The sequence below is a fragment of the Cervus elaphus genome, chromosome 22 (assembly GCF_910594005.1).
Source record: "Cervus elaphus chromosome 22, mCerEla1.1, whole genome shotgun sequence".
NCBI lineage: Eukaryota > Metazoa > Chordata > Mammalia > Artiodactyla > Cervidae > Cervus > Cervus elaphus.
In genome coordinates, this window is record NC_057836.1 from 58,277,640 (window position 1) to 58,302,238 (window position 24,599).

At 45.5% G+C, this 24,599-nt stretch overlaps 1 protein-coding gene across 1 annotated transcript in view; it reads right to left on the bottom strand.

Moving 5' to 3' along the window:
* Positions 1-73: 73 nt before the first annotated feature.
* The window catches only part of ELK3 (ETS transcription factor ELK3), a 69,204-nt gene continuing 44,678 nt past the window's right edge, over positions 74-24,599 (bottom strand). The window contains exons 3-5 of the mRNA XM_043881401.1: positions 17,173-17,952; positions 8,124-8,246; positions 74-2,667 (exon numbers count right to left, since the gene is read on the bottom strand). Coding sequence (XP_043737336.1) covers positions 2,569-2,667; positions 8,124-8,246; positions 17,173-17,952 — 1,002 coding nt within the window. The 3' untranslated portion in view covers positions 74-2,568. The remainder of the gene's footprint in view (positions 2,668-8,123; positions 8,247-17,172; positions 17,953-24,599) is intronic.

Sequence of the window (24,599 nt, forward strand, 5' to 3'; positions counted from 1 at the left end):
CTTATACCCATAGAATAGTGGCATTTGAATCATCCCAAGTAAATGGAAGTAATACAACCCACTTGCCTCTTCACACCTTTTATCACAAAGTATTTATTGAACAAAAATAATATAACAGTAAAAATGATACATATATGAAAATTGAGTGAAGATTTGCAGTCATAGAAAAGATGTGTACAAAGAGACCAACAGGTTATAGTTCTATAAACTTTACCATAGCATTTTAACACTGATCAAGCAAACATATAAAAAGGGAAAACAAACTTATTATGTTCTTCGAAACCTATTTTTTTTACTAAAATAATTGTTTAAAAAAAAAAAAGACAAACCCAACACACACACACACAGAATGAGGCAGAGCAATAAGGATTATACTTCAACACCTCCAGTTCTCTATTTGTGTTATGTGAGTTTTTTGGTGCATCAAAAATTCCTGTGTTTTTTCCATTTCTAATAAATGGAGCTAGAGTGTATGTTAATCATAGTATTTGGAGGAAGGGAATACTAGGTTGAGGTTTTTGCACATTGACTGACTTAGTTTCTCTGTAAGAATCTTGCATTTGAGGTATGCTCTTATCTGACAAGTTTTTTGTTTGTTTTTAATGCTCTTTTGTTTTTTCCTACCTAACATGCGGTTTTGGGCCAGCAGTTACCTTACAGCTGGGCATGGGGAAGTAGAACTGGACTGAACACCAGTCATTGTTCTGCCTTCAATGAGCTACGTAGCTTTAGGCATTCCCGCTTCTGTGCAGTTGTCCTTACCTGGAAATGGTGGTTGGATGTATCTCCAAGGCCTCTTTTAACATTTTATGTTTGGTGAACACCAGTCCCCTGGACTAGCTCTTTTATTTTGGTACAGAATTATCCTTAGCCTGTGGGTAGTGACAATAGTGTCTCCTTGCAGATTGTGGAACCAGGCCCATTACTTTATATTCAAGGATGCATATTAGAGTGTTTGGATTTTTCCCCCAGATAAGGGCTTACATCACCAAATAAAATTCCTGAAAATCTCAAGCTCAATTCCAGTTGAACATCTCAAGCGTTAAGTGTCGCAACGTAATTTTAGAATGCTTGAAAACTCAAATGTTTGTTTTTCACCCTTTCTCATAATCCCTGCCATTTAACGCCTCATTTGGATCAGTGAATTATTTAGCCACATTTCAAATTGGTTTCTGTTACAGTTGAGGATGGTAACTAGCTCATGGAGCTGCACGCACTGGGCACCTCTCAGTTCTTGTGTCTTACTTTAGAACTTCACTACTTCATGCACAGGTTGGCACCTGACTGGTGCCTGCTGATTTTTCTGAAGGAACAAAAAATGTTTCTGTTATCACTGTTCTAAACTGCACTACACAAAAGGATTCACTGCTTAGTGCTGCAGATTGTTACATAGTAAGTTCAGTTTCACAATGATAAGTTTCCTGAAGAACTTAGGTATTTTTTTTAATCAGTTTTCCTTCATTCTCACCATGAACAGTAATACATAAAGTAGTGTATCCTGCACCCCAGTTTCCACAACCAAGGCTTTACCCATACACATGCAGATACCTGGTATAAAATGTTTTCTTTGTTATATGTATTCATCACCAGTCTGTGAACCTTTTCCAAAGCGTAGGATTTTTAAATGTTAATTATAATTTCTGGGGTTCAGAGAAACCCTAACTTACATACAGTAAATGCATCAGAGAGGTATGATTCTCAATGGAAAATGGGAAGAACCAGGTTAATTTTTTTAAAATAAGAATGTGCTAACCTAGGAAATATTCCAGGGGCATAGATTGAGTGAACTTTATGTCGTTTTTCCATCTCAGGCTTTTGTGTGGAAGGAGTCTCAAAGAAATGTAAACAGGAGGCTAGCCTTTCAAGGTCCATTTTTCAAAAAATGCACTTTAGAACATTCTTTTATGAAAGTTTATTGTCTAAATATGGCTTAGTTGTTTTTTATAAAAACATTACTTGGACATTATAGTCACTGAATTTCAGTTCAAAAGAGGTTCTAAGGCAGTCTCATACAGTTGAAAGCCAAAAAGAAAAGTAATGAATGCTTTCATATTGCCTACTTGTGAAAAATAATGAAATTCTACTAGAGAGTTGTTTGATACTAATTTTTGTCTTTCAAACATTTTCTCTTAATACTAAAAATATATATATATATAGATAATTTACAATAAACTAAATGCAAAGGAAGGCACAGCTGGTTATAGTGTATATAAGCACAGTTCAGCATTTGCAGAATTTTAAAGAGGAAGAAAGCTTCACATCCTTATTACATTGAAAACCATTTAGAAAAGTTCTTCACTGTCAACAGTGTTCAACACTTAAGAGCTAAGAAGATATAAAAACAAAAACATTAAAATTCACTTAATGCAAAACAGATTTTCATATATACTTGAATATAAAAAAGTTTTTAAAATGCTAACATAAATCTAGACCATCCATGTTATGAAAAGTGCAAACCAAATTAACAGACGGGTTTCACAACATCCTTCTCACGACACAGGTAAACTAGCCCATGGGGACAAATTTGTTTCATCAGTTAATGAGTCTTTAAATTGTGGCCAGATGTCATCAGGATTTCTGAGAGTTCGAAGAAAGCAGTACTGGAGAAGCAGCTCTGTCCAGACTGGGGATTGGCACTGGCATGTGGCCGTTAAGCAGTGTTGGGAACTGTAGGGGCAAAAGATGTTTACAATAATTATTGCAAATCCATTGGGAAGACCGGAGTTTTTAAACATTCCTAGACAGACCACAGTGGACCAGTTCTCTCATCACCTCTGTGACTGATAGAGGTCAGTTGCCAATTGTGAAAATGATTTTATTTATTTATTTTTGGCTGCCCTGGCTCTCCGTTGCAGTGTGTGAGCTTCTCACTGCAGTGGCTCCTCTTGCTGCGGGGCTCAGGCTTTAAGCATGTAGGTGCACGAGCTTGTCTGCCCTACGGCATGTGGAATCTTCCCGGACCAGGAACTGAACCCATGTTCCACACATTGGCAGGCGGATCCTTAATGCCTGGACCACTAGGAAAGTCCATGTTGCCAATTATTTTACAGAATGAGTAACTGGAAGATGACAATGAAATCAAGACTACGTATAGCAGAGGCCAACGCTTAGAAAATATCCCAAATTATTTTATGTGCAGAGACTACTAGAAAAAAATACATACTTTATATGTTGCTAAAGCATGTTCTAATAGTGTTTCTAGAAGATTCCATTCTATTCAGAATGATCATTTGCTTTTCATATTAAGAAAAATCAATTTTGGAAACCAGGAAACTCTTTGTATATGAATCAGTAATTTCTCATATTGTATTTTGAAACTATCAGTTTTCCAGAGTACTACTGATGTTTCTCAGTAACTGTTAAAAATGAGGAATATTTTTATCTTCAGAGATTTAGAAAATAGTATCTTTAAAAATATTCTGGTTAAAATGATAATAGCAAACCAAATAGATAACCCATAAGTACCAAAATTTATAGTTAATTTGTCTTGTTGCTAACTAAGATGGGACAAAAGTACATGCTTTGATGTCTTTCATGTCTAAAGTATAGCAGCTATACTCCCAACTGAACACAAAATACTTAAAGACCTCCTTCTAAAACACGATTGCTGAAAACTGAAGTTTTCCTTGTTGAGGACAAGATGAGTCACAGTGATCTCTCGGGCTGTCTTCTGGTTTAATTCTTACTTAGTCTAGGTACTGTGCTTTCTGTATCCAACTGCCCAGCTTACTTTAATGTCAGTGGCAAGCGGGTGGTGCTGTTACTTACTGTTTCTGTAATGGTTATAATCAAGGTTTTCTTTCCTGACACTTTGAATTTTAATGTTATATAGAATTTTATCCATTTCATCTGGGGTTATCAAATCTATTTACATTTAGCTTATACTTTACTTTTTATTTAAGGTGTGCTCCTCACCACTATTCCCACTGATTAACAGCAGACACTGGAACAAGAGCACACTCTGAATTCTCATACTTGTAGTTTATTTACATCTTCTCTCATTTTAGTTGTTGTTCATCTTACTAGTGTTTTCAAAAGAATCACCTTTTGGTTTTGTTATTGACTTCTGTCCACTTTATTTCTGTATACTCAAGTGTCATAGTTTTTCTCGGTTAGCCTGACCTGACATGTTTCATATTCCTCTTTATTTCCCCCCTCCCCTCCCATCATCCACACACAGTCCCTTTTCTTAAATTACAGCATTCCCCAACTGGTGTCCTCAGTACCATACTCAACACACGTCTCCTGGCGTCAGTTAGATAGCCCCGGCACCTCTTCCCCGCTCACTCTAAAGTCAGTGAGATGGTCAGGAGCAGGACAGTGAACAAGAATCAGGGTGCACCGCTTGGTAACGTGGGATGTTGGGCAAATTGAGCAGCATCTCTGGGCCTTTGTTTCTTTTTTCTTTTTCTTATAAAATCGGTCATCTTTTCACATAGAGCTATTGAGACTATTAAATAAGGAGCCATGAAAAGTGCTTTAGAACAATGTCTGACATACAGTAGCGCTCAAAAAATTGTAGCTGTTGTTATCAATAGCATTCCCAGTCTTTTAATCACTTAGTAATCCTTGCCTCTTCCTGATTTTTCACTAATTACTCCTTATACCCATGTAAAAGTCATCCTCTCAATTTTACCTCTGGAATGTCTTTTTCACTCTTCTTATGTAAAAGGTGGTTCTCCCCTCAGAATTTGGAGTAGTGTAAATCTCATGGGTTCCTGCCGCTTACTCTTCCTGCCTTCTGTCCTCTCTCCACACTATGATACCAGGGATACCTTTCTAAACTAGAGATCTTAGTTATCTCCAGCTTTAAAAGGCCTCCCATGGTTTTCACTTAACAACTCTTTAGTATACTATCCAAGCCCCACTGCTGCTTTTCCAGCCAGTCTGTCACCCAGGTCCCTTCCAGAACAGACTATGTATTTTCATATCCAAGTGATGCACATCTATTCACTTAGAATGTCCTTCCCTCTGCCGTGATCCTGTCCCGTCTCCCCAGCTCAGACGTCTCTTCTGCCTTGGGGCCTCTGTCCAGGCCCCAGCTGGAAAGAGCAACTCCTGCTGGGTTCCTGGAGCACTGTGTTTACACACCTGTTATTCACGGGTTGTATATCCCCACAGTCCCCGCCTCAGAGCTTTACAAGTATTTTCTGGGTTAGATTTGTTGAGTTAAAAATTATGGAAAACTTTCTCAGTTGAAAATTACCTTGTATCTGTACCTACTAGGTATATTCCAAATTTGATCAAAATCTGTTTCAAAAGTGGAACAGACATCCTAAAGACAAGCTTAAAATGCGAAACAGTCCAACTGGGAACCCATCTCACTTTATAAACCAAGGTGTATGTTTAGATTTAGTACAGTGTCTTTGGCATCTCTCTCTTTATGTGTCTCAATTATAAAGCATACCTCTTCTAGAAAGGCTCGTATCTCCACTCTCCTTCCCCTGAAATTCTCAGTATCTGCTATCACTTACTAATAATAGCCAGAGACCCGCAGTGCCAGAACTCCTCCTCAGCCTTGTCAACTGTTACCATAAGGACTCTGATCTACTTTTCTAATCATAACAGGAAATTTGCCAGCATCATTATAGGCCAAGTCTATTTTTTTTCCCTTCTCCAGCACATTCACATAGCATATGTGAAAGAGGCTTGTTATTTTTAAAGTTACTTTCATTAGTTTAAAAAGCAGTACTGTTGATAGTAACCTAAATTTGAGACTCAATCATTTGAAATGTCTAATTTAAAAAAAAAAAGATTCTTCTTCCCATGTTATTTTAACCATTCTCAAAACTGCAAATTTCGGCTTTCACCAGGTCAGTCCTCTTATCATATACATAGAAAGAGAAGTAATACTCTAAAAGGTACAAAGTTATTTTTCTTTAGTCTCACAGACCCCAACCCCAAAAAGAGGGTCCACGGCCATACGACCTGTCAGCCATCCACACCTGGTTACATTTCCCCATTCAGGATTGTGTTCTGAATGGCTCCAAGAGAGAGGACAGGCCCAGTTTGTGAAATCACAGTTCTGAGCAGGTTTTCTTCTGCAGAATTCTAAATGTAAATCAGGAGCCACTGGTTAGCAGTGGTTCTGAGTGGGGTTTCCTGAGTGGGGTTTCTGGAGCAGCAGCATCTCTAGGAATGTATTAAAGAATGTTATCAGGCCCCATCCCAGATCTTCTGAATCAGAGACTCTGGGGGAGGGAGGGACCCAGCCAGGTGCATTTTAACACACCGTCTGGCTAAGTCTGCCCTATGTTAACTTGAGAACCACTGGTCTACAGTACAGAACTACAGTCCACAGTAGTGACTGAAGGGATACGCGTCTTGGCCAATTCCCAGAGCTCCTGATACCTTTTAATGTGTAGAATCAGTGGGGAGATGGGCTACTGTTAACTGTTGGGAGTAGTGGGCTAGAAATCTCCAAGAATTCTGGACCAGTAGTTCTGGAGGGCTTCCTTGGGAAGTCACCAAGCCCTGCACAGTCAGGTGGTAAGATTTTCAGCAAGGAGGGAAGTGAGAGTCCATTCATTATTCACATATATCTCAGGAAACCTAGAGAGGCCTTGTGTTGGATTCCAGGATTAGGGTAGGATTACAGGCCCCACTGCCCGCTGTGGAGCACCACACGATCCTGTCTGCTCTACTCAGGAACTCTCTGCTGCTCCCATCTGGAGACTTCCCGGAAATAAGGTCTTTTAGTTTCCGCACCAAAAGATCACCAATCTAAAACTTGCCTAATTCTGCATTTGCTCACTGCCTTTTGCTATTGCTAGTTTTTGTTTCTTTGCCTGAGTTAAAACGGCTAAGAATCAATTGGCTGCGCATGACTATATCTCAGTTTCTTGTAACGAGAAGGAAGGCCTGGAAGAGAAACCTGATAGCTCAAGTATAGTCACATCATGACATCCTACCTTCTCCCTACTAGGAAACCAGAGAAGCAAGATAGTAACCAGAACCTCTCTAGCTCTACCCTTCTCCCAGAGAGACCCTAAATACCAGCATGTATAGCCCCTGGCACAGAGGTGAATATTAACTTTGACAGACAAAATGAACAGTAAAGAAAAGCACTGGAGATGTGATCTTGTTGACACTTAACTTTCTCAGGCACCTCTTCTCTTGGTGAATTCTGAGGCATCCCTTCCTTTAGTCAGTCAGTGGTAACTGCTGAACATCTTGTGTACCAAGCAGCGTGCTAGATGCCAGGCACACACCACAGCAAACAAGATGCAGTTCTGGCTTCTTGAGGGCCCACTATTTAGATTGTCAGATGAACAGGCAGTACAAAGTGGTTAGTGCTAGACGCAATGAGAACCAAAGAACGCCGGCTTGAGGTCAGCCAGACTGAGGGGCAGAGGTGAGAGGCAAGGTGGAGGAGACAGACAAGGTCAGAATCGGGAACAGAAGGTGTGCGCAGAGTATCCAGCTTTGCCTCACTCCTGTCCCTGGGATCCTTCCTACACTCACATGTTCAGACAGTAACATCTTGGTCGGTGAGTCATAATCTTTGGGTCTCCAAGAGGAAATACCAATCTCCACATGACAGCAAGTGATGCTGCTGCAGGTTTCTAGTATGGAGATGCCTAATGAATGCACTTAACCTAGGACGGGGAGTTTTACAAGACGAACAGCTGAGACTTAACTCATTTTTAATCAGATCCCTGGATCTTCTTTTTTCTATTATGGAACAAGGAAAACTTGATTCTGATTCATAGAATTATGCAGGAAACTTTGCTGTTATTACAACGTAGAGTCCACTATTTTTATCTTTATTTTGTGTGGTTACTATACTAATAGGTTAGTATGTTAAAGTCTTAGGAGATTTTATAAAATACAATTAAAAATTTTTTCCTTATAAATTTCCAGTTTACATAGTTAGTGAAAATAAATGGAGCAATTGGAGAATTTATTGTTCCATTTATGGATAGCTGACATACACATGCCACCTCAATGAAAATACCTGCCTCTGAAGGTGCCTTTTGCAGCCACGTTAACATGAATTCCTTTTGGAAACTTAGACAGTGAGTTCTGCCCTACCTTTAGAGAAAATGTTACCTTGCAGGACTTATCAAGGAAACATATCCCTTAGAAATTGCGCATGTACAAGCTCATTTCTAAATGCTCACCTGAAACAGCGTGCTTGGCCCTTGCAGCCGGGCAGGACTCAGTGGAGCAACTGGACTGAGGCTGCTCCAGAAATGTATGCTGGACAGCAGTGGACTCGGGGTCAGAAGCAGTCCATTCGGCGTCTGGGGAAGAAAGCACACGAAGGATTGATGCCTGTATCACCGGCTTCCGCTGTGGTCAGCAGTGTGGCCAGGGGCACCAGCCCCAAACCAGCCTCCTCGTCTCAGGAAAACCTGATGTTATTTCCGCGGGGCTGTGCCGTTCAATTTCCTTCAGTGCTAACTGTATGAGCAATTTATATTATAAAAGACGGGAAAAGTTACCTTCCTTAACCATTCTAGTAGGAAACTCAAGTTTGTAACAACCTTTGTCCAGCTTCTTTCTTCAATTTGCGCCCCCTCACACATTAAACAAGATTGGTGGCAATAGCAGTAAATACTCCACCTGCAATGTAGGAGACACAGGAGATGCAGATTTGATCCCTGGGTCACGAAGATCCCCTGGAGGAGGAAATGGCAACCCACTCCAGTTTTCTTACCTGCAGAATTCCATGGACAGAGGAGCCTGGCAGGCTACAGTCCATGGGGTCACAAAGAGTCAAAACATGACTGAGCACACATGAACACAACAATATACAAGCAAATGGATCCCATGAGAAGGCTTTATTTCTTCTTCTCTGTATTAATTTTTCTGCAGTGGACATCCATTACTTGGGCTACACACACACATTTTTAAAGGGCCTCCCAAGCTTCACTTTCCCTATCAACAACTCTTTAAATACTTGAGGATCTGCTGCTAAAATACCCTGTAGCAGCTTCATGAAAAGCTCTGAACTGAGTTTACCAGATTTCACTCTGGATATGGGGCTGATGAGAATTGATCTCCCCAGGAATGGCTCAGAGGGAAACAAAATCCATTCTTGTCAGATAGGATGTAAAGCCAAAACGCTCGGTTTCCTGGGAGAGTGCCAAGGATGGCATTTGCTTGCATACTCGCAGCAGGAGTCCTGGTCTTCAAGCCAGCTAGAGTGCAGAAGGAACAACCCACCCCTACCGGTAAGCCTGCCTGGCTTTTATTCTCAGCAGAGACAAGCTCCTTGTCCAGGGCGCCTGTGCATTTTAGGGGCTAGGAGGAGCCCCTCTGTAGTTCGTGATGTCAGTGAGGTGCTCAGTGTAAGAAGGGCGGCGAGGGTGCCAGCATTTCAGACTGCATCATGCTGCATGCCAAAGTGTTTTTTCCCCCCCTAGAATTGGCCTCAGCAGCTTTGTTAATTATCCAGAACATTTGGCTTAAACCTAAATGGAAAGGTCTGTTCTGTTCTGCAGAAAGGAGATAAACATCCAAAGGTTCTTAGAATGGAGCTGCTGAAAAAACTCAAATTATTTGAGTCTTTGGTTCCACAGCATTTCCTACATATTGAATTACCTACAAGGTTACCCAAAATACATGTTTTGGGTAAATTTCCCATTTGTTCTAATCCAAGGCAGTTTCATAAACAGGCCAGGCCATCTGGCCTAATGGTTCAGATGTGGCAGTTCTGCATGGGCAGTTCTACTAGGGTTCCAACCTCAGAACAACTACTTATGAGTTAGGTAACAACCCCTCTCTGCCTTGGTTTCCTAATCTGTAAAACAGGGAGAAAAATGCCTACATGTTTTACATTACAGGATCATTAGGAAGAGTGAATGATCTGTGTAAAGCTGGCGGGTTAGAAATGCTCAGTAAATGTTCAAGACTGCTGTCAGTAGTTAAGTGTATTGGACTAACTGTATTAAAACCCAGCCACGGGAGAAATCCTCAACTGTGTAAAGAACTGAGACAGACAGACCAGCCCAGGCAGCCAGTACCTTGGGGTTCCTCTCAGCTGTGTTAGTCTCAGGCCTGTAGCTATTCTGACCTGAGGACTAATATTTGCACGTCACTCAAGCCAGGTTCCAAGCACAGTATGCCACATGAACATTTAACCAGCGTATTGAGGGCCTCCTAGCTTACCTACCAATGAAAGTCACAGCTCTAAAGAGACAGTGAATCCTTTAAACTACAAAACAGCTTTCTCTCTCATCCACAGCCATAAATATACATCCACTCCTTTTTAACCTTCTGAGCAATATGAGGTATAGAATATATTTTCGTAGTCTAAATGTCATACCCATGTCTGGATCGGAGATGTTTGCACATTTGTTTCTAAGGGATACAGGATGTACTCAGAATATAGTAGCCTTCTGTTTCTCCTATTTAATATATTTGAAATGTCTTCTATAATATATGCAAATAAATACTGTAAAATGACTTCATTCGCTCCTCTCCCTCCCATCCCTGTTCTGGCTGAAGATTCTATGGCCGTAGGGGAAAATCTAGTTGGTTACTCTTTTTTTTTTTTTTTTTAGTTGGTTACTCTTTTAGGGAAAATTTCTATAAAGCCTGGCGTGAGTTCTCTCTGGTACCGTGTGAGCTTTCAGAGCCTCTCTCCACAAGCTCCTTGCACCCTAGACAGAGGCTAAAGAAAGAAGCTACCAGCAAAATGCATGCTTCCTCTTCCTTCACTAAAGAATGTCTTAGCAAATGGGGTCTTCTGAGTGGCAGACAGGAACTTCCTGACCCTGTCACCTGCAGGAAAGGAGATGCTTCTGGACCCAAGGGCCATGGGTGTTCATTTTCAAGGGGAAACACCCTCCTGTCAGTACTTCATGTCAGTTCTTCACTGAATACTGAGTCTTCTCATCTGAGCTAAACTGAGTGAGCTAATGTTGTCCAGACATGCCCCTTCTGAGTGCCCTCTGACCACCACAATTCCGCCCCCTGAAAAGAGACTTCTGTTTTCTCCTCAGCCAGATGGCACGAACTCACCACCTTGCCAGATCCAGTGTTTATGACTCCGTTTCTGTTGACAGTACCACCATATATCTACCCACTCAGCAAATACTGACACAGTATATAGTATGTACCAGGTGCCAGAGAAACAGTAAGACATTGCCCCTGTACTCACAGCCCGTCTGCAGCCCAGCATCCCAGACACTGAGATGCAAAACGCCTTCCCCCGTCTCCTCGCCACAACCTCGGCACGGCCTGGAGATCCTTCCTTGAACTGACTACCCTGTTTATCCCTGCATTTCCAGTCTTGCAGCATCCAAGCCCCCATCAACTTAGATGGCATTCGGCAACTGCCACCTAAACCAGTCCAGCTGTCTCTGGTCTCTCCCTTCCAATCTATTCTGAGCACCGCCACTGAATCAATCACCTTAAGACACCGTTCACAGTTTTAGGGAAGAGAAGAGTTCAACCTAGGACTTCCCTGGCGGTCCATTGGTTATGACTCTGCACGTCCACTAAAGGGGGTAAAGTTCAAACCCTGGTCAGGGAACTAAGATCCTGCATGCCATGCAGCCAAAAAAAAAAAAAGTTCCCTTGGCCAAAATTCTAGGTAGGCCCATAGCAACCTAGAATGTGAATCCCTGCCCCTACTCTGCCCCATGGGTCTTGACTACCACACAATTCCAACCTACTAGTTCTTCAGCACTCATTCCAAAACCTCCATGACCCCTCAGCCCGTGGTCCCCTGGGCTAGAGCCACTCCACAAAGGATCTCATCTATTTCCATGGTTTTTAACCATCCTGTAACCACCTTAGACTCTCTCCTTAGCTCCAACTGCAGCTGGGTGTTTCTTCCCGAATGTCCTCCAGGCTCCTCAAACTCCACATGGCCCAAATTGGACCTGGACCCTTTCCCCATGAGTTTCTTTCCTCCCATGAAACTTATACTCAACTTCTGCTCACCCCTAACACCTCCACACCCATCACCTGTGTCAGATCCCTCTCCTTTGGCCTCCGGCCACGGTCACAGCCATAGGTCCTCACTGGCTTTTCACCTGGGATTTCAGCCATCTAACTGCTTCCAGCCTCACCCCTCCCTTGCCCATGTCTTCAGGATGATTTCTAAAACAGTTCTCACCATGTCCCTCAGGCTCCTCCTCCCACCACCTCCTTTACCTTTGGAATGTATCCTCCTCTCTCACTGAACCACTGCCCTAATGCACAAAGCCACTGCACATCTTTATGACCTCAAAGCCTTGGCAGCATCCCCACCCCCAGCAAAGTGAACACCCTCTTCCTTAGTGCTCCTTCTACACCTAAAAATTCTTTGTGTATGTACTGTGTCCAGGATACTATATTTAACCAACCTAAAAGTAAGTTAGGAACTTCCTCCCAATTCAGAAGGACTGCCTAATTCACGTTTGCATCCCCAGCTCCAAGCTAAGCCCATGACACATGACAGGCGCTCAGTTCGTGTTCAGTGAACTGAACTACATGTTCTTCCTCCTGTTCCTGAGGTCCGTCTCTGCAATGGGCCATCATGCATGTGTACACCTGGTCATAGCTAGATCCAAGAATGAAAGGTCATGAAAGTAGGCACTTGTCCTTCCTATGATGTGCAAATAATGCTCAATAATTACTTGTTGATAGATTCTAATAAGAATCTTTGTTTCCCTGACTTACACCTTCAGCAGCTCTTACGTTCCCATAAAAACAAGTTCCTTCCTCCCATGAAACTCATACTCATGGGACTTCTGGCCTCTGAATTCCTCAACGAGTTCCCTGGGCCCTCTATAATTTCACACCACCCTAAATTACTAATTGTTCTCTTTCTTTACCTATTGGCCAGCCAGCCTGTAAGCTTATGGGAGCAGGAACTGTTTCTTGCTCACCTCTCTTATCTCCAGGAGCCTAGCTGATGGTTGGGCAGGTTGTAGCAACAAACATCTTTAAGCTTAATCTCCCATGGATGCCAATGAAGTCCATGACACTGCCATTTTGTGGTTAAAAAAAAAAATCCTCAAAAGATGACAGTGAACCCCTGGAAACTCCTAGAGTTGTCTGAATTCAAATAAAAACATGTATTCAGCAACTTTCAAAAAGAAGTAGAGTCACAAACAGAAGTCTGTGTGGCGCTGAATGTGCTGAAATGAAGGAGAAGAGGACGGCCCTATTGGTCTAGGGTAGCTATGGTAAGAGAGGAAAAAACAGAGAAAGAACAGGGAAGGAGTCAGCAACCTGTGAAGGAGCTACAGAAAAGACGGGTTCCGGGGCGGAAAGAGAGGGGGCAGCTATCACTGTTGGTTCATCCTAGGCACCCCGAGCTAGGGGAGCATCAAGAACCTTCAGCTGGAGAGTCAAGTCATGCAAAGTCTATCAGCGGCGTCCTCTACTGCCAAGTTTCTAAAGGGTATCCTCCTGCAAGACCAGGATGGAGGAAGCTGTAGGCTGGGCTAGGGCAGTGTTACAGGGTGGGATGAAGTTGGTGGGGGGGAACATTTTTCCTTTTGTGATCATGGCAAAAGAGACAGTAAATTGAGAAACCACCCAGAGCTGAGCCAGGACCCGGTCTACACTCACCACACGCATCCATCTTACTCCCAATTCCCACTTTATGATTTGGGTTCAAGGTTGTATATCCATCAGTACATGCAGAAAGGAGCTTTTAGCACTTCAGTCTTCATCAAGCTGTCCCTACTCAATTAGTGGTAATCCAAAGCCGCTGCTAATAAAACAGCCCGGGGCATGCATGCTCAGACTCTGATGGTATGAGTTCACGCCCTGGTGCCCACACATATCTGAGTTCAACATCTTGGACATCACATGGGAGATGAACAGAGGTCTTAGCATAAAGGAAGGGGCAAGTGATGAGCCACTCATCTGAGAGAGGAGGAGGGCCCGATGACACCCAGGTACAGATGATGCAGAAAATCAGACGTTCCAGTTGGCACCATTCAGGCTTCCGTGCTATCTGGCCGGGAGCCAGGAGGGTCTCCCATCCCAGCTCTCCCCCATGTCCTGTCTCAGTTTCTGTAACTCACGCCATCAGAGAGAACATTCTGGCTTTTCTAGCAACAGACCAGTATGACCTCGATGGCCAAGCTCCAACTGCCTTACTCCTCGGCACCCAGCTGGCTTCTGTATTCTCATTTCCTTCAGTTCCACACAGTCCATGCTGGGGGCGCCTCTGGGTGATCATCATGTCTGTCTACGTTAGTAACTGTGGTTTCTCAAAGGCTCATGAGGAGGAATCTCAATGGCATTTCACACAGGTCCAGAGCTGCACCATAAGTGTCTTCAGGAGTGGAGGCTGTAATGCAGGGGGACTGGCAGAATGCAGATGATTTTTTCATGCCCATCATGTTGTAGGTTGAAATTTCGAATCTGAATTTGGGCCTACAGGAGGTCTGTGGTTTAATAAGGTCCTGGGAGGGAATTGTAACCACATGACCCCAAGCATGCCAAGACATGCTTAATCCCACCCCTTCTTCCTGCCACGCTTCTTGCTGAAACTCGGGATTATTCGTGGAATACATGAATAAATGTAAATCTTTCTTGGAATAAATACAAGTTCTTGGGAAACTTCATTTTCAGGGTATCAAGTAAGTACAGCACACTTTTATCTCCTGTAAAGCCAGCCATGAAGACTGACCGACTGGACGTGCCCACAGGTGTAAACACTGCACACCCCAGAGGGGAAAGTGGCGTTTCTGTGACAAAGTGCTGAGGTGTCAAGGTCCCCCACCCACACCCAGGCCAGCTACACACGTCTTCAGCCACAGTGCAGGGAGCTTCCCTTCATTCCCCGTGTTCTGGTCCCAAACCACAGGGCCAGCCTGAGCCACTCTCCTCCAACGCAGCTACACGGCATGTGTTCAGAGATGGTGATAACAAACTCCCCAAGCAAGCACAGACTGAAATCAGAGCTGGCCTGGCCTGGCTCTAGACCTCTCTACACCTCACAGCGGGAAACACAGGGGAGGCCGGCAGGAGGTTCTCAGAGTGTCCACTCGGGGCTCAGCTTCTCCGCTTATTTCTCTGAGCCACGTCGGAGGCCGCTGTTTCTGAGCCATGTACCTAGCGGTCGTTAGTCCCCGGCCAGTGGTGCAGAGTGAGGAAATGCCCCTTAGAGCACACGTGCCCATTCTGACCTGTCACCTGGCCCTCAGCCCGCCCCTCCGTGGCAGCACGCTGGTCACCACAGGCTCACAAGCCACACTGACAGTCACTCTGGAGAAGCCCCAGAGAGGAAAAAGACCAAGAGCTGCCCGCAGACTCCACGGACATCTCACGATCAGAGAAGGCCGGGCACTTTCCCAGCACGTGTGCGGAGAGCGTTTTACTTAAAGGGCGTGGATTCTGGAGCAGGCTAACTGGGCTCAAGTCTTCACCTCCAAGTCCTATTAGCTGCGTGACCTTGGGTGAGTTACTGGACCTCTGCCTCCTTGACCTCTGCTGGAAAAATTGGACAATGGCCATTATCTCCTTCACGGGCATGTGATGATAGATAACTAAGATGCTGCGTGGATGGTGTTTACAACAGTGCCTGACACACGAGATGCTCAACTGTGCTGCCACTAATGGTGGTGACAGCAAGGACACCCACCGCGCTGGGACGGAGCTCCTCCCCCAGGACGGGACAGAGAGCTCCTCCCCGCGACGGGACAGAGCTCCTCCCCCAGGACGGGACAGAGAGCTCCTCCCCGCGACGGGACAGAGAGCTCCTCCCCGCGACGGGACAGAGCTCCTCCCCCGCGACGGGACAGAGAGCTCCTCCCCCCGACGGGACAGAGAGCTCCTCCCCGCGACGGGACAGAGAGCTCCTCCCCGCGACGGGACAGAGCTCCTCCCCCGCGACGGGACAGAGAGCTCCTCCCCCCGACGGGACGGAGCTCCTCCCCCCGACGGGACGGAGCTCCTCCCCCGCGATGGGACAGAGAGCTCCTCCCCCCGACGGGACGGAGCTCCTCCCCCGCGACGGGACGGAGCTCCTCCCCCGCGATGGGACAGAGAGCTCCTCCCCGCGACGGAACAGAGCTCCTCCCCCGCAACGGGACGGAGCTCCCACCTGCTTCAAGCAGGCCCCACCCTGGTGCCACCAAGTCACATGATTCTGAAACCCGCCAGTTGTAGCCACCTCTCTTCCCACAGCCTTTACCCCATCTAATCCTCACACAATCCATCTCACGGATGTGGAAACGGGCTCAGAGAGGAAGTACCCACGGTCACATTTCTACCCAGCAGTGCCGCCAGGAACTGAATCCAGGTCTGTGACCCTGAAGCCAACGAACTTAACCTCTGCCACTGAAACGCATCCAGTTTTCCAGGGGAAGCAGAAATAGGTTTACCAGTACCTGCCCTGCCGTTGTCAGCTGGATGAGAGTGAGCATCTGAATAGTGTATTCGGAGGAGGCCGCCTTCATGGTGGAGTTAGTGACGCTTCACGAGTTTGCTCTCCGCTCCCCTGAGCCAGGGACCTGGGCTTGCTCAGACCAGCACCGTTTTTACAGAAGCATCTCTCATCGTTTGGTGTGGCCTCTGCATTGCTTTTTAGAGACTACAGAACAGCCCAGCTCCCCACTGACAATCACAATGGCCATATTGGTTAGCACATACTTTCTTATTAGCAGAAAACAAATGACTACTTACCAAGTGCCCTCCAAAGAGGACTCCGCCATAAAATTTTCATAAAACCCAAGTGCCTTCTGAAATGTCCATTGGCCTGCTCAGCAACTTAAAAGTATAGTGGCTCAGAGAGTGAAGAATCTATTTGCAATGTGAGAGACCCAGGTTCAATACCTGGGTCAGGAAGATCCCCTGGAGAAGGGAATGGCTACCCACTCCAGTCTTCTTGCCTGGAGAATCTCATGGACAGAGGAGCCCGGCAGGCTACAATCCATGCGATCTCCAAAAGTTGGACACGACTGAGGGACTAATGCTGTCAATGCTCAACTTGCCCTCCGAAATCACTGTGTGGACCTGCTTTGATGGCCCGTGTGCATATTCCCTCTTACATCACTTTAGGCCCCTAAAAGAAACCAATTGAGTGTCTCAGCCTATTTCTCTTGTGTACACCTCTGTCTGGGCGTGACTTCCCTGCACAATGCACAGTGATCTTGCTCCAGGGGCCCAAGGATCACCCTCTGAGGCGAAGACAGAAGTTGCCCCTCTCCCCCACGTTTCCCCTAAGCCAATGAGTCTGTGTGCGGCCGGACGACAGGACTCTACGGCGCTTACCTGGGCAGTGAAGAAGGCTGGGGTGAGGGAGCCCGAGGGGAGGGCCGGGCTGTTAAGGGCGATGGAGCCGATGTCGGTGCCGGAGAGCACCAGTGGGGGTGCGGAGATTTCCAAGCCTTTGGGCTTTTTGGCCTTTGGGGGGAGCGATGGAGACCTGGTCTTGGAGCCCGACGACAGGTTCAAGGGCTCCAGGGAATCCGAGTCATGGCAGGCGGCCTCCAGGAAGAGGCTCCTGTGTTCGGAAGGGAGGGGCGAGTTGGGGGACAGCGACGGGGACCGAGACGAGGCGGGCGAGGCGGACGAGATGCTGGCGGCGTTCGGCAACATTAAGGAGGAGATCTTGGCGGACACGGACGAGGCCAGGAAGGCCTCCGACGTGGAGGGCAGGGACACCACGGGCCGGCTGACGTGCTTATCGGTTTTGTTGGTCACAAACCTGATGACAGTCCTGACTTCTTCCGCGGGGGGGCTGTCTTCCAGCGGCTCCTCCAGCTTCTCCGTCTTGATGGCCTTGAGGGGCTCGGGCGGGTTCTGCAGGGAGTTGATGGTGAAGGACGAGTACAGGCCTGAGTGGATGTACTCGTTGCGGCTGGCGCTCTTGAGGGCCGACAGGCCGTGTCTGTGCGCCTCGCGGCCCTCGGGGGGCGCCTTGCACTCGCTGTCCTGCAGCAAGAGGCTCTCCCGGCTGATCTCCACCGCGTGAGGGTCCATTTTCAGTATCTCCGGGAAAGAGACAAATTTGTACACAAACTTCTGCCCGATTACCTTCTTGATGATATTCTGCAAACACAAAAGCAGACATGGAAAAGATGAGTGCATCAGAGAAACCGGCTAAGAGGGTCTATTCTTGGGGGGTATTTTGCAGGCGGCAGCATCAAGCAGCCTTGATGACACATCTCAGCTACGGCGCACTGCCCGGGGGACGGAGGGCGAGAGTGGAGGCATCAGAGCTGCGCTCCAGCGTCCGCTGATTGCGAACGGTGTGGTCTTTAGCAAACTGATGGTCATTTTGAGTTTCCTCGTCTGTGAAGTGTGGATTATTTATACTTAGGAATATAAAACTCTTGCCATTTATTAAGCACTTACTATGTCACTGACATTGTTTCTGCAATGGCTGATAGAATCTGTAGCGCAATGCTAACAGGAAGGGACTATTCAACTCCCATTTTAAAACTTAGGGAAATAAGCTTAGAGCCTTTAAATACCCAACACAGCCACATGGTAGGTAAGTGGTGGAGGCAGCATTTCCCCAACCATAATACAGTATTGTCTTACCGACCTCTGGGGCTTGGGAGAATTCAAAGAAATAATAATGGGAAAGCCTTCTATGAGCTGGAAAGCATTATAGAAATGGAAGTTATTATCACCAAACACCACAATGTTTTCTTAAATCATGTAGCCTTTTTCTTTTTTTTTTTTAATTTGCTGCCAAGAAAGCCGCTGGAGGAAAACACAAAGTGTCTACTTGGCTGTTTGGGACACTCACACAGTATTTTAAGTTGATGTTATCTAATTCTGGCTCTTCAGTTTATGGCTCTCGTCCTTAAACATCAGAATGTAAATGAAAACCAATAATCTCTGCAAATTTTCCACCCCCCTCTTCGGGAGGATGGACTTCGTTTTAAAGGCTGTACTGTTCCTGAGGGTCATTAGATTGGAACATTAGCAAACACCAGATGCTTGCTGGTGAAGATACTCAAGGAAAACAAGGACGGTCGTCATTGAGCACAGAGAAGTGGCAGCGCCATCCCGTGGGAAAAGGGCTTCCTTGTAAATTGTTCCCCCAAAATCTGGGTATGAAGCAGGGTAAAAAAAAATCGTTTTGGGGAGAAAAGCTTTAAAAGTAGCTCCTCTTGCACTGTTGGTGGAAACGTAAATTGATAACAACCACTATGTAGATCAGTGGCCAAAGCATTGGCGCTTCAGCATCAGTCTTGCCAATGAATATTCAGGGTTGACTCTTCACCAAAACTTTGGCCATCTGATGTGAAGAGTTGACTCACTGGAAAAGGCCCTGATGCTGGGAATGACTGAAGGCAAAAGGAGAAGGGGGCAGCAGAGGATGCGATGGTTGGATGGCATCATTGACTCAATGGACATGAGTTTGAGCAAACTCCAGGAGATGGTGGAGGACAGGGAAGCCTGGCGTGCTGCAGTCCATGGAACTGCAAAGAGTTGGGCATGACTTAGTGACTGAACAACAACAAATGGAGAACAGAAACTAGGAATAAAACTACCATACCCAGCAGGCCCACTACTGGGCATGTACCTGAGAAAACCACAATTCTAAAAGACACATGTACCTCAATGTTCATGGCAGCATTATTTACAACACCTAGGACATGGAAGCAACCTAAATGTCCACTGACAGATGGCATGGATAAAGAACACACCCACACACACACACCCACACAGAGAGAAATATTACTCAGCCAGGAAAAAGAATGAATTTGAGTCAGTTCTAGTGAGATGGATGAATCTAAAGCCTGTTATACAGAGTGAAGTAAGTCAGAAAGAGAAAAATTACTATATTAATGCATATATATAGAATCTAGAAAATGGTACTGATGAACCCATTTGCAGGGACAGAATGGGATGCAGATATAGAGAATGGACTTGTGGACACAGTAGGGGAGGGAGAGAGTGGGACGAATGGAGGAAGTAACAGACACATATATACTACCACGTGTGGAATAGATAACTGGTGAGAAGAAAAATAAAACCAAAATGTAGCTCCCACTAAGCACCTGCTCTGTCCGGGGTATTATGCACAAGTGATCCCACATGATCTCACATGGACCCACTTGCAGGCTGGCAGGTATCCTCCTATGACATGAGCTCAGAGACAGGAGCAACGGGCCTGGGAGCCACAAGGTTACTGACGCTAAAACCTAATCTTGTTCCCATGTCCACACAGAGTTTCAGGGAAACAAATTATTTCATATAAAGCTTTTTTAAATGAGATAAAATTGTCATATAACATTAGTTTCAGGCACACAGCATAATGAGTCAATGTTTGTGTATATTCCCAAACGACCACCACGATAAGTCTGGTTCACGTCAATCAACACAGATTTTTTGTTTCCCTTGTGATGAGAACTTTTAAGATCTATCCTCTTAGCAACTTTCAAATATATGAAAGGAAATTTAATTAAATTCTGATGTTTCTCTTGTGATCAGTTTGGTGTACAAATATGTTTTTGCCTCCTCTCTTGTTACATTACAGCCCGCTAACTTGCCTTTGTCCTCCTTTAGATGGATCCTCAAATCCCAGAAGTGAATTTATCCAGTAGTAAGAAGGATGGGCATAATTACCAAGCCACTGAGATTTTCAAGGAGGAATTCCTCAGGGCAGGCTTCTAACGGAGAGACACATAAGGTTCCCAAGCAGCACCAGAAATCCCAATAATGCAAATCTGGGTGAAATTTGGCTCAGCACCACCACACGGGAGGTTCAGACCTGACTGCATGAGATTCAAAGCTGGGCGGTTCCAGTGCCTGGGACCCTGGCCTGCTCCTACTGACTCCCTCTGACCTCATTCTCACACTTCACTAGCAGAGCCGAAAAGCACCTTCAGAAACTTCAGAGAGATCTGATAAACCTAAAAGGCCCCCTGGGCCTAATGGGCAGCATCTCTGCAGTGACATACCAGGCCTGGGTCTACAACTCACCCAGGAGAAATCAGTTCCCAAGGAGGAAAGGGTTAAATAAGGGTGTCATTAGTGCCACCCGGCCCATAGATACGAAAAGAAAACCATCTAGCCTGGTGTGTTTCTCTGCTATAATTCTAAGGTATTTTTGCTTCTCACTCATAATATTTTTCTCCCTGGGGCAAAACTTCATTTTATTCTCAGCCGGTTTGAACACTCGTCTAAACTCAGTGAATCATTAGAGCCTAGATAATTACATAGAAGAAAAGAGAAACTGTATGGGCTGAATCTTTCTTCTGGCGGGTCTTATAAATTCTTTAACAGAACCAACCTTTAATTTTATCATGGGTATTCAGAACATAATGTCTGAATGGGGATTACACTCACAAGCAAACCAAGAAGTCATTTGGGGCTGTAACAAAAATGATAAACGTGGTTGGAAATGGAAAGGCAAACTCAGAGAGAGAGCTGGGCCTTGACGTGTTAAAAAAGAACGTAAGGGGCCTTCCTTGGTGGTCCAGTGGTTAAGAATCTGCCTGTTAATGCAGGAGACACAGGCTCAATCCCTCGTCTGGGAAGATCCCACACGTCGTGGGGCAACAAAGCCCATGGGCCACGATTACTGCACCTGTGTGTCCAGAGCCCACAAGAGGCAACTGCTGCGCCTCACTCCAGGGCCCGTGTACCACCAGGAGAGAAGCCGCCGGGATGAGAAGCCGGCTCACTGCAGCGAGAGCAGCCCCACCCACCGCAGCTAGAGAAAGTGTGTGTGTGTGTGCAACAAAGCCCCGCACAGCCAGAAACTTTTTTTAATTAAACAAAAGAAGAACTCAAGGAGTAAGGAACAACCCACATGATGGCTAACTGAGAAATAAAATAGCAGCGAGTCTTAAGATAGGGTGTCATTCAACCATGAAAACGAGTGAAGCGCTGTCACAGGCCAGAACACGGATGCACTTCAAACGAGTTCAGCTCAGTGAGAGGAGCCAGACACAAGGGCCACATGTTTCACTCTGTTTATATGAAATGTCCGGAAGAGCCAAATCTATAGAGATAGAAATAGATGAGTCACCTCCTAAGGGATGACTTGGTGGGATGGAGGCACTCGGGGATGTTAGTTAAAAAATCAGGTATTGGCAGGGGGGTGGTGGGTAGTGAAAATGTTCTAAAGTTGATCATGGTGATGGATGTACAACTCTACATAGGCTCAAAGGCATGACTGATACGCCTTAAATAGGTGAATAGATTGACTCATACTTCAATAAAGATTTTTTTTTAAATGAATCTTTTCCCCCCCAGCTTGACTGAGATATAACTGACATAGAACTTTGTGTAAATTTAAGGTGTATAATGCGATGATTTGATACACACACACATATATAATCACAAAACATTTACCACCATAAGGTTAGTTGACACATCCTTCACCCACATAATGACCATTTTGTTGTCATGAGCAGATTTAAGATCTCTCGGCAACTGTCATTACACATTACAGTACTGTTAACTCTAGTCAGCACGCTCTACATTAGATCCCCCAGATTTATTCATCTCACTGCTAGAAATCGGTACCTGGTTCCCCAACCCAGCCCCTGGTAAACATCAAGCTACTCTGTGCCCTTCTTTGAGTTCAGTTTTTGTGGATTTCACATATAAGTGAGATCATTCAGTATTGGTCTTTCTCTGACTTATTTCACTTAGCATGATGCCCTCGAGGTCCATCTAGAACATAAGGAATTTGAAGAATTTTGGCATGCTTAAAGGGAAGATGGTGGGAACGTCTGCTGGCTGGGTGGCAACTGCCATGATCTGCTAATCCCCACTCTGAACAGAAAGACAGAGACACTGCACAGTCAGGGCCCTTCAGTAGCCGCTGCCTTGGTGAGGAGAACCAGCTAGACCCTGGGAGGGCTTTTGGGGGAAATGCGACACGGGGACAGGGATATGGAGATGATGACAGGAGCTGACCAAAGGAGAAAGAAACAGTTTCTGGAAAGAACCAGGCAGGGTCTTGCTTCTCTACAAACTAACAGGAAAGATGGATTCGATCTAGCTACCTGGACAATTTGAAACCTCTGCAAGGATAGAAGGCTTGGAAGGGACTGAGGCAGAGAGAGGGGAGGGTGGGATGTGTGAAGGAAGGCAGAGCCTGCAGGCCAGCTCTTTAGGAGCCCAGCTCCACACTGGAGACGTCTGCTCACAGGAGGGGAACCTGTCAGGAAAGCCCCCAACCACGATGTTCAAGGCCAGCGATCCAGGTGGGTGGGTAGATTGGGAGGAGGGGTGTGCCTGGCAGTTGAACTGACAGCCCCTTTGTACATGACTTCAGGGCAAACCCCAGGATGGTATCAGTGGCATGTGTGTTTGAAGATCTTTCTGTAAGTCTCCAAAGCAAAGCTTCCTTGCACGGGTTTAGCCTGGGAGGGGCTTGCTGAGAAAACACACAGTATAGGGAAATAACACTAGATAGTATTTGCTAACTATTAGGTGTCAGGCTGTGTACTAAGAACCTGACCACCCTCAAGTCATTGAATCCTCTGAAAAAGTGGAACTGTTATTACTCCCATTTTAGAGATGGGCAAACTGAGGCTCAGAGACTATAAATCATCCCCAATCACAAGCATGTACTTGGGCAATCAGACCCCAGAGCCCCTGGTCATAACAGAAGGTGTCATAAGACTTGGGTTAACTGACACAGCCCAGAAAATGAGAGCACTTGGGTATGGGCTTTTATTATGAAAAATGATGAGAATATTTAGAAGTCTGTTTTTTCCACCCCTTCCTCCCAGGCTCACAAGTATTTGTTGCTGACGGTTGCCTGGTAACCTGACAAACGCTGTCTGTGTCCAGCTGGGCTGAGTGACTCTCCCAAGCGTGGTTTCAGAGCAACAGTTGCACACATCTGCTTCCCTCCACATGTGGGGGACCAGCCTCCACTTGTAACTTCCCATCAAATGTGCATTCACAACCAAGGAGGACTCCTGACTTGGCATTCTGCATGAGGTTACAGGCAGCAAGGATGGGACCAGCTTCAGCAAAGGGGAAAAGCGACATTCATCCAGTACACCCCAAGAGGCAGTTCCATCAGAAGTAGAAGCTCAGGTCTCCAAACCACTCCCTCCATCGCCACTGCCCAGTGGGTGTTTTAAGACTGCAGGAGCCTACAGGGCGAGCAGTCCATCTGGGTCAGCACCATGGTCGCCTCGTGCAAAGAAAGCCTTCCGGAAGCACCAGCCACCCCTGGTCCTATGGAGCCTCCCTAGGTTACCTCACGCTAACAAGGCGGATATGCTGATAGCGTGGGTCCCATTTCCATCTCCCTCACCACTGCCTGCTGCCCTGACAGGTTCCAGGCTTACTTACACAAATAGGTGTGTCCATGGGTGTGTTCAAATATGTACCTCATGCCCAATTCTGCCTGCTCCTCCCACCGAAGAAAGAGGAATGTGCGTAAATAATCCCCTAGAGTGGAGAACTCAGACATATGTTTATTAAGTTCCATAATTTAAAAAAAAATTACATACAGGGTAATAAAGAGATGTTTGTGAAATTGAATTTACCTTCTTCATTTTGATGTTATGAAGGATAATATTAAGTTCATTACACGTTTATTGAATGAATGACCCTCACTGTGGATAGAACAAACCCAGGCAGGAAGCCGGAGGCTTCACCCCATGACAAACACAATTTTCTGTAGCTAATCCTCAGGCTGGTTAAAGCTCCATATGAAGCATCGCGTATATGTATTGGCATGTGCATTTTTGCTGACATTTTTT